The sequence below is a fragment of the Macrosteles quadrilineatus genome, unplaced genomic scaffold (genome assembly GCF_028750875.1).
Source record: "Macrosteles quadrilineatus isolate MER2022 unplaced genomic scaffold, UCM_ALF_1.0 Scaffold_3__2_contigs__length_128488019, whole genome shotgun sequence".
NCBI lineage: Eukaryota > Metazoa > Arthropoda > Insecta > Hemiptera > Cicadellidae > Macrosteles > Macrosteles quadrilineatus.
The window spans coordinates 9,984,435-9,998,830 of record NW_026542596.1 but is presented as its reverse complement, the minus strand read 5'-3'; the positions used below and the strand labels follow the sequence as shown (position 1 = coordinate 9,998,830).

Here is a 14,396-nt window from a genome sequence, read left to right as displayed (position 1 = left end):
AGGTCATTTAAAGTCATTAGACTTTTTACACTCACTTTTAAAGTGTACACTCAGTGAGGTTAGAAGAACTGATAGATTGAATAAACAATAACATTTTCAGACGACAAATAAATCAGCTGATTAGTTTGTAGACAAGAACGTTGACTTTCACCACAGCTGACATAAAAGGTTTGGGTTGTTTTGTGTGAATTTTTAAGACAGTAAAAAGGTGTGCAATTTTTAAGCAATCCTAATGACAAATAATTGATAAAAAATACAGTTTTGGGGTTATATAATATTTTATTATTGTTTAAAATTATCTAAAATCACTTAAAAATAACTTGCAAAGGGAACGGTGATTGTTGTATTGTTGGGACAGACTTTAGCCGTATGCTTCGGCATGTACTGCAACTAACCTCCAGCGGTCATGTATCACTAAAGCTGCCATATCTCAGTTGTTATTTGTCCAATATTAATAAATAATAAGTCAATCGATTTTTTATAAAATTTCAAAAAAAAAGTTATATTTGTAAAATGTTTGTAAAATTAACAGTTTTTAAGTTATTTAAGAAACAAAAATTTAAATGGCCGCCATTTTGTTTTATGCATTTTAAATTTTGTCCTAATTTTTCTGCAGGTTTGTCTAGTTGTCATAAATGTTTGTGCAAAGTTTAAATTTTCTACGTTTAACCATTATGTAGGAAAAAATTGATAAGTGAAAAAAACAAAATGGTGGCTTTGTGAGTAACTAAGGACCTCCGGACAATTTAAATATGATATTTAGATATGATTCTTACCCGGGAACAATGCCCTAAAATATTGGTAGGGACCAATAAATATTGAACCAATATATATTTATATATATATTTATTGGGACCAATATTTAAATATTGGTATCGTGTGGTGACGATAGGGAGTTCTGAAACATCCTGTATACAGGGTGACAAAAAAGTCTGGAAACGGCTTAATATCATTTAACTAAATCTGTTAGAAAATTCCAACCTTTCACATTAACTTATATGTATGAAAACTACTTTTTCCAAGCATTACCATTTTTTTACCTTCACCAGGGGACGGCCCATGAGGAGTAAGCACAAAATCTTTAATGTAAGCATAGGTTGATATGCACATCATTTTAAAACGCTGGTCAAGTGGAGTTCATTGCCGGAAACCGCGTCTCAAAAGGATTATCCGTTACAAAATGGCGGCTGTCCAAAGTTTTTTTGGAATGTACCTGTACAAGCCTTAGTATTGGTAAATACTCATAGTCAACATCAGCCGGGAAAGCTGAAACCCGGTTAAATTTGTTTTGACGAATCACCAATACTAACGCCTGTGCACTGTGCATGTAGGTAGTTAGTAGTTTTAACTGCATTAACCACGTTTTTAGGCAAGAAACAAATTACTTACAACATTTGATGGCTATTAAATATGCCACAGAATAGGTACAGCTGTACTCGTAATTATATTGGTAGAAACGTTACGTAACCTATTGTTGAAACAGCTCTAGCTCAGTTGTGTATGGACCCCATGCAATGAGGTACTCGTATTCGCATCTGTTCGGACTTCAAACCTTTATTTTCATACTTTTCATTCAGGTATTGTTAATTTATTATTTGATTTTTACAAGTCAATGTTCAAAATTGTATTAACTATTTAGCAAAAAGAGGAATTCGTCATTCACGTGAACTGATGTTATCAGTTTAAAGCTATTGAGTTAAAGAAATACTATTAAAATTTCATCAATAATATTTTATTCAAAAAAATACATTAGGTTTCTTACAGATTGTGCTTGTTTTCAGTACTTAAATCAATAGAGTTCTCAAATGATACTTTATATTCTGTAAGTGTTTTATGTAGTATATGCAGTATAATATGTGTTTTATGATACGTTATTATGAAATAAGTAATAAACAAAATGTGCCGAGTGATGTTAATTGTGCCTTGTGATATGTAACATGTGATAGGTGCGTGGGTTTTTTAATTTGTGATACGCAGTATGGGATAATTAATTGATATATTATAAGTATAAACCGTCTATATCGCTATGTTTATAGACGAATTTTCGCCCCTTTTGCATGATTAATAAAATGAACTTTATTTCACACTTTGGTGTGTTCAATGTATAGGAATCAAAAAATTTTCAAATTGATAGATCTTACTTTACTACCTCCAATCCTGTTAAATGATTGTGTATAGGGCTTTATTTTAACCATTACCTTTATCGATCCATGTTTATTATTAACAACTGGCATATTCATTTATCTACGATACTGTGCTTGAAATAAATTCAAAATCAAATACTAATGTTTCAGATTTTATTGTTAAAAGAATTATCATCAGAAGAAACCAAGACTACAGGTCCACGTGAGTTTAATTTCAGTTTAAATTTCTGTTATTACAATTTTGGTTTCCTTTATATTTATTTTGTCAAACAAATTTACAGAATGCTTTTAACAAACATTTAATGACAAAGCAGTAAACAGCAATATGTGTACTAGCATAGTCAATGGTACTAGTTACTCGCAATAACTGTATTAGTTGAGTTCATACTGACGATACGTTCTAAGCAACGCACTTCTGAGCAAACTACCGTTGCTAGAAATTAGATTATTACGACAACTCTTAAATTACTGGGGAAATAAATCTATGGATATATATATATATATATATATATATATATATATATATATATATATATATATATATACATATATGGGTATCTGGGGTTCAGATCTATATTCTACAAAGATTGAAAAACTGTAATAAAGTCAAAATAAAATTGAAATGCAACTAAAAATAGTGATGAAGTATATAAATTATAATAGAAATATGTTTTTTTTAGCAACAGGAACTTTGTCCCGCCTTTCTGGTCTGAAATCGGTTGGCATACAAAATGGCGTTAAAGTGTATAGTGCTGCAAGGAACATATACAAAAATGTGAGTAAAATGTAGGAAGGGAGATAAAGCAAATTACGAATATGTTGATTAAAACTTTAGAATATGTTGAAATAGCTAAAAAAAAGGGACCTGGTTCCTACCAAAGAGGTGATGCTATGACTGCAATATTTTACTGTTACAAAAACCTTTTATTGTTGATTTGTTTGTATATTATTTTTTTATATATACAAATCAGGAATAATAATTGAAAAAAACAAGTGAATATAGGAGCAACACTTCAATGCAGACCACTTAGAACTAATATTAGAAAAGAATTATGTTAAACAAATTATAGGGGAATATAAAGAAAAGGAAAAACATATCTTGGATCTTTTTGTAGGCAAAACAAGTGGCAACAACCTACGTGAGTGGTGTGGTGACAGACGTTTGCCTTAATAATTTGGACGACAAGTACGATGTCTTGGACCAGTACATGTACCTCCGGGGCCTGCAGGTAATACTTAATTTTCTGTATCCTTAGCAGTCTTAATATACATGTCGTACGCGCATTAAAATGATTCAGGAAGATCTAAGGGATGTCAATGTAATGTGTGTAATTTATCATACAGGGTGTCCCATAAGTAATCAACCAAACTGCCAAGCCTTGGTTATATTTTACATTAACATTTATTTCTATTTTTATATTTTTCCAACCGATATTTTATGCAACTATAGAAAGTTGCAATACATACAAGTATTATAAGTTAGAAGAGACCTATTGTAGGAAAGCTAACTTAGTTCAATTTAAAAAAAAATGGCTACTATTTTAATAGTGGCTTATTAAAAAAAATTTCAAGATCATTTAAGCGATTTTGATTTGATTTTATAGTATCTGTAGGAAGTGCAACTTTACACAATAGTTATACAAATAATTATAATATTTTATAATAATCAAACAAAATCGTTTTCATCACTGTAACGGTGGAATTAAATTTTGCATTCTCTTTAAAATGGTTAGTTCAAACTCTATACTCACCCTTTGCTTCTTTGGGAAGTGCAAATTGTGCATCGACAAGACCAGGGGTTGGACCATTCCCTTTCAACACGTAAAAATGCCACTGGCAAAAAAAATCTGTTGTAACAAGGTTGCGAGGCACCCTAACACCTACCCAACAAAACAACATATTATAACATTTAAAAAATCTTTCAAAAGAAAATGCAACTATCTAAACTCTATTTCGTTTTAGAAAAACCAACCAGAAGATTTTTACAAATGTTTGATTAACAATGTTGAGAGGATTGCACCGATAGTCTACATGCCTGTGGTGGCGAAAGCGAGTAAGAATTATAAGACGATCGTTAAAAACGATCTGCAAATTGGTCTCATCATCAATATGGACGATGCCAATCGTGAAATCACCGTGGAGCTGATGATATGGTAAGTTTAAATGACTTAAACCTTGGTTTGAAGAATGCGTTGTGTTGTTTTATTTGTATTTAAGCTATTTTAAGACATTGGCGTTCCCACCAAAGCTTTAAGCGAGGAACCGAAGATTTGAATTGGTACTGATTTATTGCTGATCAACATTTTTATGTTGTTACAACTATAAAACAAACAAAAAACTATACGTTATACTACGAATCTGGTATGATACTATACAGGGTGTCCCGTAAGTAAATAGCCAAACTCTGGTAAATAGTTTTATCGGTCAAAATAAAGAGAAAATTTAAGAATAACATTTTTTCCAAAATCGTTTCGACTTTGTATTTTTTACATAAACATTTTTATTTTTGATTTTTTCAACCGATCTTCATAAAACTTAATATGTAGGTTAAGGTAGAAAAGACCAATGTTAGTAAAAAAAATAATCTTGATTCAACTAAAAATTTCAAAATGACGGCCCTTTAAATTTTTTAAACTTAAATTACTCAAAAACGGCTAGTTTTATGAAAAAATGGAAAGGAACACGTTTATTTAGCTTTTTTAATTCCCTATCAAACAATACCAAGTTCAAAAAGATCTAATAAGAAATAGCTGAAACATTAAGATTTTTAGTTAAATAACTTCTTGATCATGATTTTTAGTCGTAAAATGGTGCAAACCTGATGCAGCTTTTGCCTTATTCTACCCCATTTTACAACTAAAAATCGTAATATTTCAACAATTTTATATTCGATCTTTATTAATTTGAAATTTGATAGGGAATTAAGAAATCTAAATAAAAGTGTCTTAGACATTTTTTCATAAAATTAGCCGTTTTCGAGTAATTTAAGTTTAAAAAATATAGCCGCTATATTCAAATTTTAAGTTGAATCAAGATGATTTTTTTTAATATTTCTCTTTTCTTCCTTAACCTACATACCAAGTTTTATAAAAATTGGTTGAAAAAATCCAAAAATAAAAATGTTTATGTAAAAAATACAAAATGGCGGATATCTGGTTAACGAAGCGATTTTGGAAAAATGTTATTCTTGATTTTCTCTTTATTTTGACCCATAACACCATTTACCAGAGTTTGGCTGTTTTCTTAGGGATATTCTGTATATCAAGATGATTTTGGTTGATCTATTATATTGTTTCGTGTGAACGCAAAAATTCATTGGATGACTATTCTACGCATAAGTAGGCAAACCGTATTTTTTCGTTTAATTTTAACATTGACTATACACAGAATAGACTTTCATTGTGATATACAAATTTGAAGCAAAGAAAAAAGATGAAAGTTCAGGACCATCTCACGAGAGATTACTATAGTTCGGAAGCTTAGAAAACGACCTGCGCGCTAATGCTAAACCAATGCTGGAGGAGGTCGCTTTCTAAGCGGCCGAACTATAGTTTATTGGGCTTAAAATTAATTAAAACCAATGCAACATCATAGCAAACAGCTGATTGATTTATCACTTGACACAGAATATTGCCATTAGTTGGTAGACCATCTCAACAGATTGCACCAGGTTTTTTTTTATTATAATGGTTTAAATACCTGCATTCAGTAATCCCAAAAGTTGCTTGTGGCAACGATAGTTTCGATTCACAGGGAATCATCTTCAGGCTGTACAAGGCGTCGTTATTCATCTCCGTATATGAAGGTCGTCATTTAATAAGTACATAGAACACGAACACACACGAAAACGCACATTGAAAGACGAACATTTAATATTAAAAATACGGAGACACGAGACAGGTGACGCGACCGGGTGCAGGTATTTAAACCTTTATAATTATTCAAGCGTAATCCGGAGGCTAACAACTCTTGAAATATTTTTTTTATTCAAATATTTACATTACATGGGAAGTATATTAATGTATGTATAGTTAATGTATAGTTAAGGGTTTTAATCTCACCTGGCTACGCCTTATACTTGTTAGTCAGCTGTTGTTATAGATAAATAACTAATAATGATAGATCTTCATGGTAACTAAAAGATAGCTCAGCGTGTTATACATTTAGTCTATTTATATTTAGTTTGTTTACTTCCTATTATATTTTGTTAAACATTTTATTTCACCCAAAATATATGTAGGCCAAATTAAAATAACTCAAAACAAAAACTATCTACTAAATATAACCATATAGCTATCAATCTACAGTATATTCACTTAGGTAGTCTGTTTCTTAAGAGATTATTCATCAACCAGAGGTGTGTTTTTTCCATTATAGGACACAGAATAATCCCAACAGTGATGTAAGTGTTGTCTTGGTCACGGATGGAGAGCGAGTGTTAGGCGTGGGAGATCAGGGAGCAAACAGCTTGGCATTTCTTGAGGGCAAAGCAGCTATGCATTCTACCCTGGGAGGGGTCCACCCAGACAATATTCTTACTGTTGCCTTGGATGTTGGAACTAACAATCAGGTAAATTTTTTTACCTACTACCGTTTTTTTAAAGTAGCCATTTCAGTTCAGTTCTTAGAATTGAAAAGTTTCACTTAACAACTGTTTACTTTCATATCAGCATAGTTTCATTTCATATCAGCATAGGTTTTCTCATATCAACACAGGTAACGGACGAATGAGGTTCAAGTATTGAGAGAAAAAAATTAAAATTGTAATGCTTCGAACGTCAACTAATCAGCTGATCAGTTGACCAATTTAATTGTTGATCTGACTTGTTCCTGTTGATACTCGCGTATTCTTAACCTAAGTTTGTGGAAGTTAAAGAAAGGTAGATCAAACTGATTTAATAATGTCAGTAGTGAAAGTGAAGCTGACGAGATGGAAATGAGAGAACAAACTGTTTATAATATTCTACAATATTCGATGCTGAGATCTAACTGTAAATTAACTGTTTCACTATAATCATTCAGTTGTCAAAAACAAAATGCAAAATTTTCCTAATTGTACCTGATGCAGTATTTATGGTAAGAATGCTGCTAGCAGAACACATTCCCTGAAAAAGGTAACGTATTTTTTTATCGAAGTTTTACAAACACGTAATTACAGGAAATCAGCTGATTATACAATAAGTCGTTGCATCACTTTCCTTTCATTAGCACTGACAATAAACGAAAACATAACCTCTCTAAGAAGTAATGAGTAGTGATTTTTAGTAATTAAAATCCAGATTGTTAGTATTTAAAAAAGTGTCGTAGGTAAAGTAGTGTACGCAACTCGCGTTAATAGTCTTTACGACACTCGTAGAAGTTTTTAAGGCACTCGCCAATTTTCTACTCGTGTCGTAAGACTAACTTAACGCAATCGTTGCGTAAACTACTATTTCACTAAATAGTTCTATGAATGGTGGTTGTTTTTTCGTTAGTGTGTATGGTAATAGCAATTTTAGTAATTCTTCGAACTTGCTTTTACGGTAAAGCGGTTCAAACTCCTGAGTGTAGGGATCCCGGCTACTGGTCGTGAATTCGGGGGACATATTTATATAATCTAACTTAACATAACCTAACCTAACTTCTATATGCAGATTAGGACCTGAGTTGGATGGTTCTCCATTTCACCAAACTCCTACACGATGGGAAATTATTTCCTCAATACATTGATAATATGTTATGGCAATCAAAGAAGTATGTTATGTTATTGTTATCAAAGAGCATATTTATTACTGTTACACACTACATATTTTATTGCATTTACTGGCTAGGTTATTGTTATCTAAGAGTTGTTATTTATTATTTGTTACTCACTGTTGTTATTTATTAATTATTGTTACTCACTGTTGTTATTTATTAATTGTGTCTCACTGTTGTTAATTTTTCATTGTTACTTGTTTTTTTTTTATTTTGAGAATATTTATTTATTGTTACTCTATTGCAATCAATCTTGGTCACTTGTTATTTATTTAGAGTAATACCTTAACAGCTGTCCATGTATATTCACTCTTGATCATAGTTGATTTGTTACTGCATGCACAACAATGTATTTTACTGTATTGGTTGTAACCGTTAAATGAATAAATAAAATAAAAATAAATCAAGGGAGAACGGCTAGAATTCGTTTAACAACAAACAACACGAGAATAAAAACTCAGTGCGTATCGTAATTTGAATCTCTATGATGAATAATATAAGTTTGAGCAGGAAACAAAGGTGCATCTATTGGTTGCCAGGTAGGCCTGCTTTCACCAAACTCTTTTTAAAGTAACTTCCGCGATCTTTGGATAATGACTGTCAACTAGGCCAACCTGAAATCTTCAACCCAAATTTAGATTAAATCAAATCCAATTTTAAGTACAATGATGTTTTACATAACTTCACAGTTTAAGTATTTAAGTATTTATTTAAGTAAAATGCTTTCATGTGTACATATTATAATACAACCACCAATTATTTTAAAAGTCAATTTGCTCGAAAATTTTAAGCGATGAAGTAGATCAATAAATAACAGGGGGGTTGCGTTCACTACTATGCTCTAATTTGTATAATTGGCTCTAATTTGTATAATTGGACTTTACTTTTATAAGTATATACGTTTCATACGTATATTGAAAAACTACTGCGGGTCCTCCTTAGTACTTAATATATTTTATATATATATTTTACAAACGTACAGTATTTATGATTTAAAACATTTATACACACGTAGGTTTTATCATTGAATACATTGACCAAATACCATATTATGGTATATATACAGTATATAGTAAATGGTTTTATTTAATTTCTAATTAATAATAATTTCTTTCAAGTCTTCATAAGCTCTATAATATTTGCTTTGCAGTTTTTATACATGAATATTAACAATTTATCTATTTCCAGCATTCCAAGTAAATAGCTTCTTGATAATATATTATATTTTTGATATAGAATTTAAAAAGAAATCAAAAGACTAATTTATAATAATTATTGATAACAACTTACAAATCTCTGCATTAGTATAACTTACATTCGTTGTATACAAAATAAGCTTATTCGTGTAGTAGGGTGTTTACTCTTGATATTTATTTTATGTTTGTACACTGTTTGAAATAGCCTGTCACAATATTGTTAATTGGCCGAATAAAATCATTATATCATTGTATCTTTGTAATGTGGAGTAATAATTAAGATAAAATATTTTATTCATATAGTAAAACATTTATTTGAAACTTGCCTCCCATGTTTATAGAACCATTTGAGAAGAAAACATGCAAAATACGCAGGAAACAAACGCCAAAGAACTACTGATAAACTTCAATATAGTAACTTCATTACAGAATTTGTAGAGGCCGTGCATGACGCTTTTGGCGAAACTACCCTGATTCAGGTAAAACAGTATTAAATTATGTGATTGTGAATAGTTTAACATGGTTATTTGGTCTAAACGGGGGCCTACTCAATGATGACTGTAGGTTACTGGTTTCTCTGTAACAAAATTACCATATAAACTATCCACGAGATCTGTGACGTCGTTTAATAGTTTTTTAGTAAACCTATAAGTTAAGAGCGCAATTTTTGGTTTGCCTCAAACACAGAACAATAAAATACAGTGTGTAAATTAAGTATTGAGACAAATCTTTTTTTTAACCGATATAGATAGAAATATTCTGTTTGTGGCAATAATTGTTAACAAAGGTTCCACAATTTTTACATCAAAAATATTTTTAACCTCCCTAACAGGGGTAGGGAGTAGGGGGTGACTCATTTTTTTCAAATTGCAACCCCTATTGAGTGACCCCTCATTTTGAAGGATTTGTCAAAGGAAACACAATGAAGCAAACCCGAGGTGGGTATCTCACCCCTAGCCAAAATGGCAGGTATTCCAAAATTTGATTTACCATTTGTGAAAAAGCAACCAATTTCACAAATAATTGAAAAAATCTGTATTATTTTAAAACCGAAATAGATCGAAATATTGTGTTTGTGGAATTGGTTGATAACATAGGTTCCACAATTTTTTACATCAACTGGGGGTGGGGTGACTTATTTTTTTCAATAAAAACCCCTATTGAGTGACCCCTCATTTCGAAGGGGTTTGTTAAAAGAAAAACAATGATGCAAACCCGAGGTAGATATTTCACCCCTAGCCTTAATGGTGGGTATTCTAAAATTAAATTTTTGTAAAAAAGCACCCATTTTGGAATATCCGCCATTGTGGCTAGGGGTGAGATATTCACCTTGGATTTGCGTCACTGTGTTTCTTTTGACCCACCCTTCAAAATGAGGGTTCACTCAATAGGGGTTGCTATTTGAAAAAAATAAGTCACCCCCTACCCCCTACCCTGTTAGGGGGTTTAACAAATATGATTGATGTAAAAAATTTCGAAACCTTTGTTTAACAGTTATTTCCACAAACAGAATATTTCCATCTACTTCGGTTTTAAAAATACAGATTTGTTTCAATACTTAATTTACACACTGTATATCATAGCTATTCACAGTATTATTCTGCGGGTTTGCTGTCTCCGGGATATTTGAATCCCACAGCGGGGCTGCGTTATATGATGTATGATGTTAGTTTGTTTTGTACCCTAGGTTTTAATATTTTGGTTGGAAGCAATATGCTCACGTTGATACAACTAATGTGTCGTAAACTGAATATTTTTTCTTGTCTCTAGTTACTGTTGCAAAAATTGAAAAAATGCTAGTTCTTTTATATAAAACTGTGCAACTGACATTTGTCTTACAGTTTGAAGGCTTTTCGACCGAAAATGAATACTCTTTTCTGAAAACATTTCAAGAAAAATACCCGATTTTCATTGACAACATACAAGGCGCAGCAGCTACTACCTTGGCAGGAGTATTGGGGGCTGACAAACTGAGAAAATCTTCAACTAGCATAACTCAAGCAAAGGTTTTAATCGTTGGAGCTGACACAGTAAGTAATTACAATAAGGTTAGGCATCCTTTACAACATTATAATTTATTGAATATAGCCTAGTATACAGAGTGTCCAACAACGAGGTTTTGGCTTTGATGTAGGCCTATATAATACATGCACATTAAAGGAGTATGACAATTTTAAAACTTTACACAAATCCCAAATTAGGGTTAAAAGTTTTGGTGTATTGATAGTTTTACCAATAATAAGCTACATATAACGATTACTTTATCAAGTTATTGCCTCCTTTGATTACTGCTATGCTGTTGACACTTATTCTTGAAAAACTGTCCGTTTGAAGGATACTGCTTTAGTTAATCTTCCCAAGTGCAGTTACTGTACACTGAGACCAAAGTTCGGAGGAAGACTGCTTTTGCTGGAATAATGAAGTGATGAGCGTGGGATATTAGTTTTGTACGGTTGCAAAAGCAGTTAGAAAATTTAGGGTTGCCTAGGCAGGAATTGAACCACACAGGGGTGGTTCACCTCATAGTATACAGTGAATAATTAAAATATCTTTTGATAGAAATTGGTAGTGGTACATACTTTTACATAATTGACTTTTGCACATTGGGTTCTGTGTAAAAGCACGCACAGCACTACTTCACTTTTTGTTCAATTAAGTCGTTCGTCAAACTTAGTTTCAATAAAACTGCACTATAGAGTTTAAACTATGTTTTTAACTATGTTTTAACTAGCCATACTATCAAAAAGGTGACATTTTTACAATAGATTTTTGAAACCTATTTAAAATTGTTGCAAAGTTTAAAAAAGTTTGGTGCATAGATGGGCAAGTCATATAAAACTAAACGTCACATCCTCATCGTGATACACCCTGTAATTTTCCAAAGCAGCGAACTTGATATATAACTTGATCCACTATGATCTCTAAGGAGGGAAGTTTTCTTCTTTTGTAAGCCACCTAAACAATAGTGTTTGCGTATCATACATTTTTCTGGAACCACCATTGGTCCAAATTATAAGTAACAGGGGTGAAGTGAAAGCACTAATGAGGAAAACTATCTTTGAGCTTTTAAAAAGGTTTTCACTGCGTTTTAGAGGACTAAGCATTCTGCACTTTGAATATAAGATAGTACTGCACCAATGTTTTTGCAAATAAAATTATTCAAAAGTTCACCTAGTCAAAACCAAGACTTTGTAAATCCTTTCCTTTTTTTGTATTGTGGAAAGTCGTCATACACACGCCATGAAACACAAATTTCGTTGTCGCGTGTCTATAAATAAGGGTCCCTTGAAAGTTTTTAGGGTGTTTTAACCTTTCATTAGTTAAACATTTTCATTGCTAAAAATCTGTAGTTGAAATAAAACATTACAGGTATACGAGTCAGCACTCGGCATAGGGACACTTATGGTGGAAGCAAATTTCAAGAGTGACAACATATATATGATGGATAAAAAGGGTCTTCTAACAGACTGTAGTGGTAAGTAAAATGAATGGTGGTTTTTAGTACAAATAATTCATTAATTTAAACTGTTGAATCCCTTGGTCTAACGTAGGAAGTCGAACTTCCTGTTCACATTAGTGAACCAATTGAAGTAGTGGTGCAAAATTTGTGTACTTTAAACTAATTTTGAACGAAGCATGAGTGTTAAATGAATGCTATGACAGCTGTGCTGCTGAACAGATCATGTGGTTCTTTAAGAAGGATCATTTATTAAAAGCCAAATGATCAAGTTCGGCTAATTCAGTTTTGAACCTAAACGCTTCTTACTTTTCGTAGGATTAATAATTTTAAATACCAAGTAAGCACTATATCCACGAAACACTGACATTGATGACAGTTTTTTATCGTGAGCATAACAAATAAAAACAAAAATTTTACCAAATTTACCAGACTAGTGGATATAAACACTGGCATCAATGTCAACGTCTAAATACTAATATAAAAAATCCCCGCAGTAGCAAACCTGCAGACTAAGTGAATCTCTAATTCAGTGATTGGATTTTTGCTCGAATAAGTGTTAAAATATTTAAGATTTTATCCCTGATAAAATATTTAAGATTTGATCAACCTTAAAAATGTTTAAAATATTTAAGATTTTATCCTGATAAAATATTTAAGATTTGATCAACCTTAAAAATGTTTGCAATCGGTATGTTGCTATCGCTGTTTGCTGCAAAGGGTAAGGTATAGAGTGGGGTTTTAAAGAAATTTTAATAGATTAGTATAAAATAAGTAAATTTGATCAAAATCATTCCCCAAACAAGCAAAATACAACATTTTGAATTCATTCTCAAAAGAATATCATGGCAATTTTTATTTACAGCTTTTATTATTTTTTATGTAAATATAATATTTTGTGCTATAAAAAATATCCGTAAAAAAATTAATTGCAAATGACAGGTTTTAAGGGGAAAATAAGTTTAACCCCACAAACATATTTTTATCCCCAAGAATTGTATACCTTTATCCCATGGATCAACTATGCTGGTATGTGAACTCGTTCGAATAGGTTTACACGTTTGTACCAAATTTCACCGATATCGGATTATTTTTACTTGAGTTATTGCGTGTATGAAAATACACATGAACAATATAATTTGTATGCAAAAATCTATATGTGTGGTAAAAAGTTTTGGTATGGTTAGATAAAAAGTAATAATAATAAAGATATAGCTACTAAACTTGACAAAAATAATCGAGGATAAAAATAACGTTAACATATTGCTCAGTTTAAACTTATTTAAGTTACTTTATTGTAATTTTTATACTTAAAAAAGTAGTTAACTGCTACATAGCTTTTGAAAACGTCTAAATAGAATATTATAAAACCCAAATACACATTAATTTTTGTTTCTGGAAACAATACTGAAAGTGTAAGTTATGTTTTGTTTCTTTAATCAGTGACAATTATGTAAATGAATGTGCCTTGAACTTTTTAAGTGGTGAAGTGTCACATTCAATTATTGATGGAACAAGATCTATCATACTCTTGTAAAAGTTGATTCCAGTTTTAGATAACAATGGATGTAGCAACCAAAATATTCAGCAACCAAAAGAGAGCACTAAGTTGTAATTGCTGATTTATGTACTTTTTTCGAGTCAAACTGATCAACATATAACAATCTATTGTTAGATGTGAGATTTTTATGTTATCAGTTATCTCAAAGGGAGAAAATGTTGACTACAGTGCATTTTGTCTGTGGCTTAATCAACGATGTTATTTTTTAATAAGGAATAGCTACTACAGGTAGTCTATAAATATAGGATATCTACTTCAGTGTACAAATGTCAACAGTAAAACGTGTTGTTTGAACCTCACAG

The 14,396-nt window shown here is 31.4% G+C and overlaps 1 protein-coding gene across 1 annotated transcript in view; it reads left to right on the top strand.

Moving 5' to 3' along the window:
* Positions 1–1,482: 1,482 nt before the first annotated feature.
* LOC128989917 (uncharacterized) overlaps positions 1,483–14,396 on the top strand; it is a 38,668-nt gene continuing 25,754 nt past the window's right edge. The window contains exons 1-9 of the mRNA XM_054412049.1: positions 1,483–1,577; positions 2,295–2,346; positions 2,825–2,919; positions 3,260–3,373; positions 4,107–4,297; positions 6,522–6,714; positions 9,418–9,555; positions 10,918–11,106; positions 12,446–12,551. Coding sequence (XP_054268024.1) covers positions 1,515–1,577; positions 2,295–2,346; positions 2,825–2,919; positions 3,260–3,373; positions 4,107–4,297; positions 6,522–6,714; positions 9,418–9,555; positions 10,918–11,106; positions 12,446–12,551 — 1,141 coding nt within the window. The 5' untranslated portion in view covers positions 1,483–1,514. The remainder of the gene's footprint in view (positions 1,578–2,294; positions 2,347–2,824; positions 2,920–3,259; positions 3,374–4,106; positions 4,298–6,521; positions 6,715–9,417; positions 9,556–10,917; positions 11,107–12,445; positions 12,552–14,396) is intronic.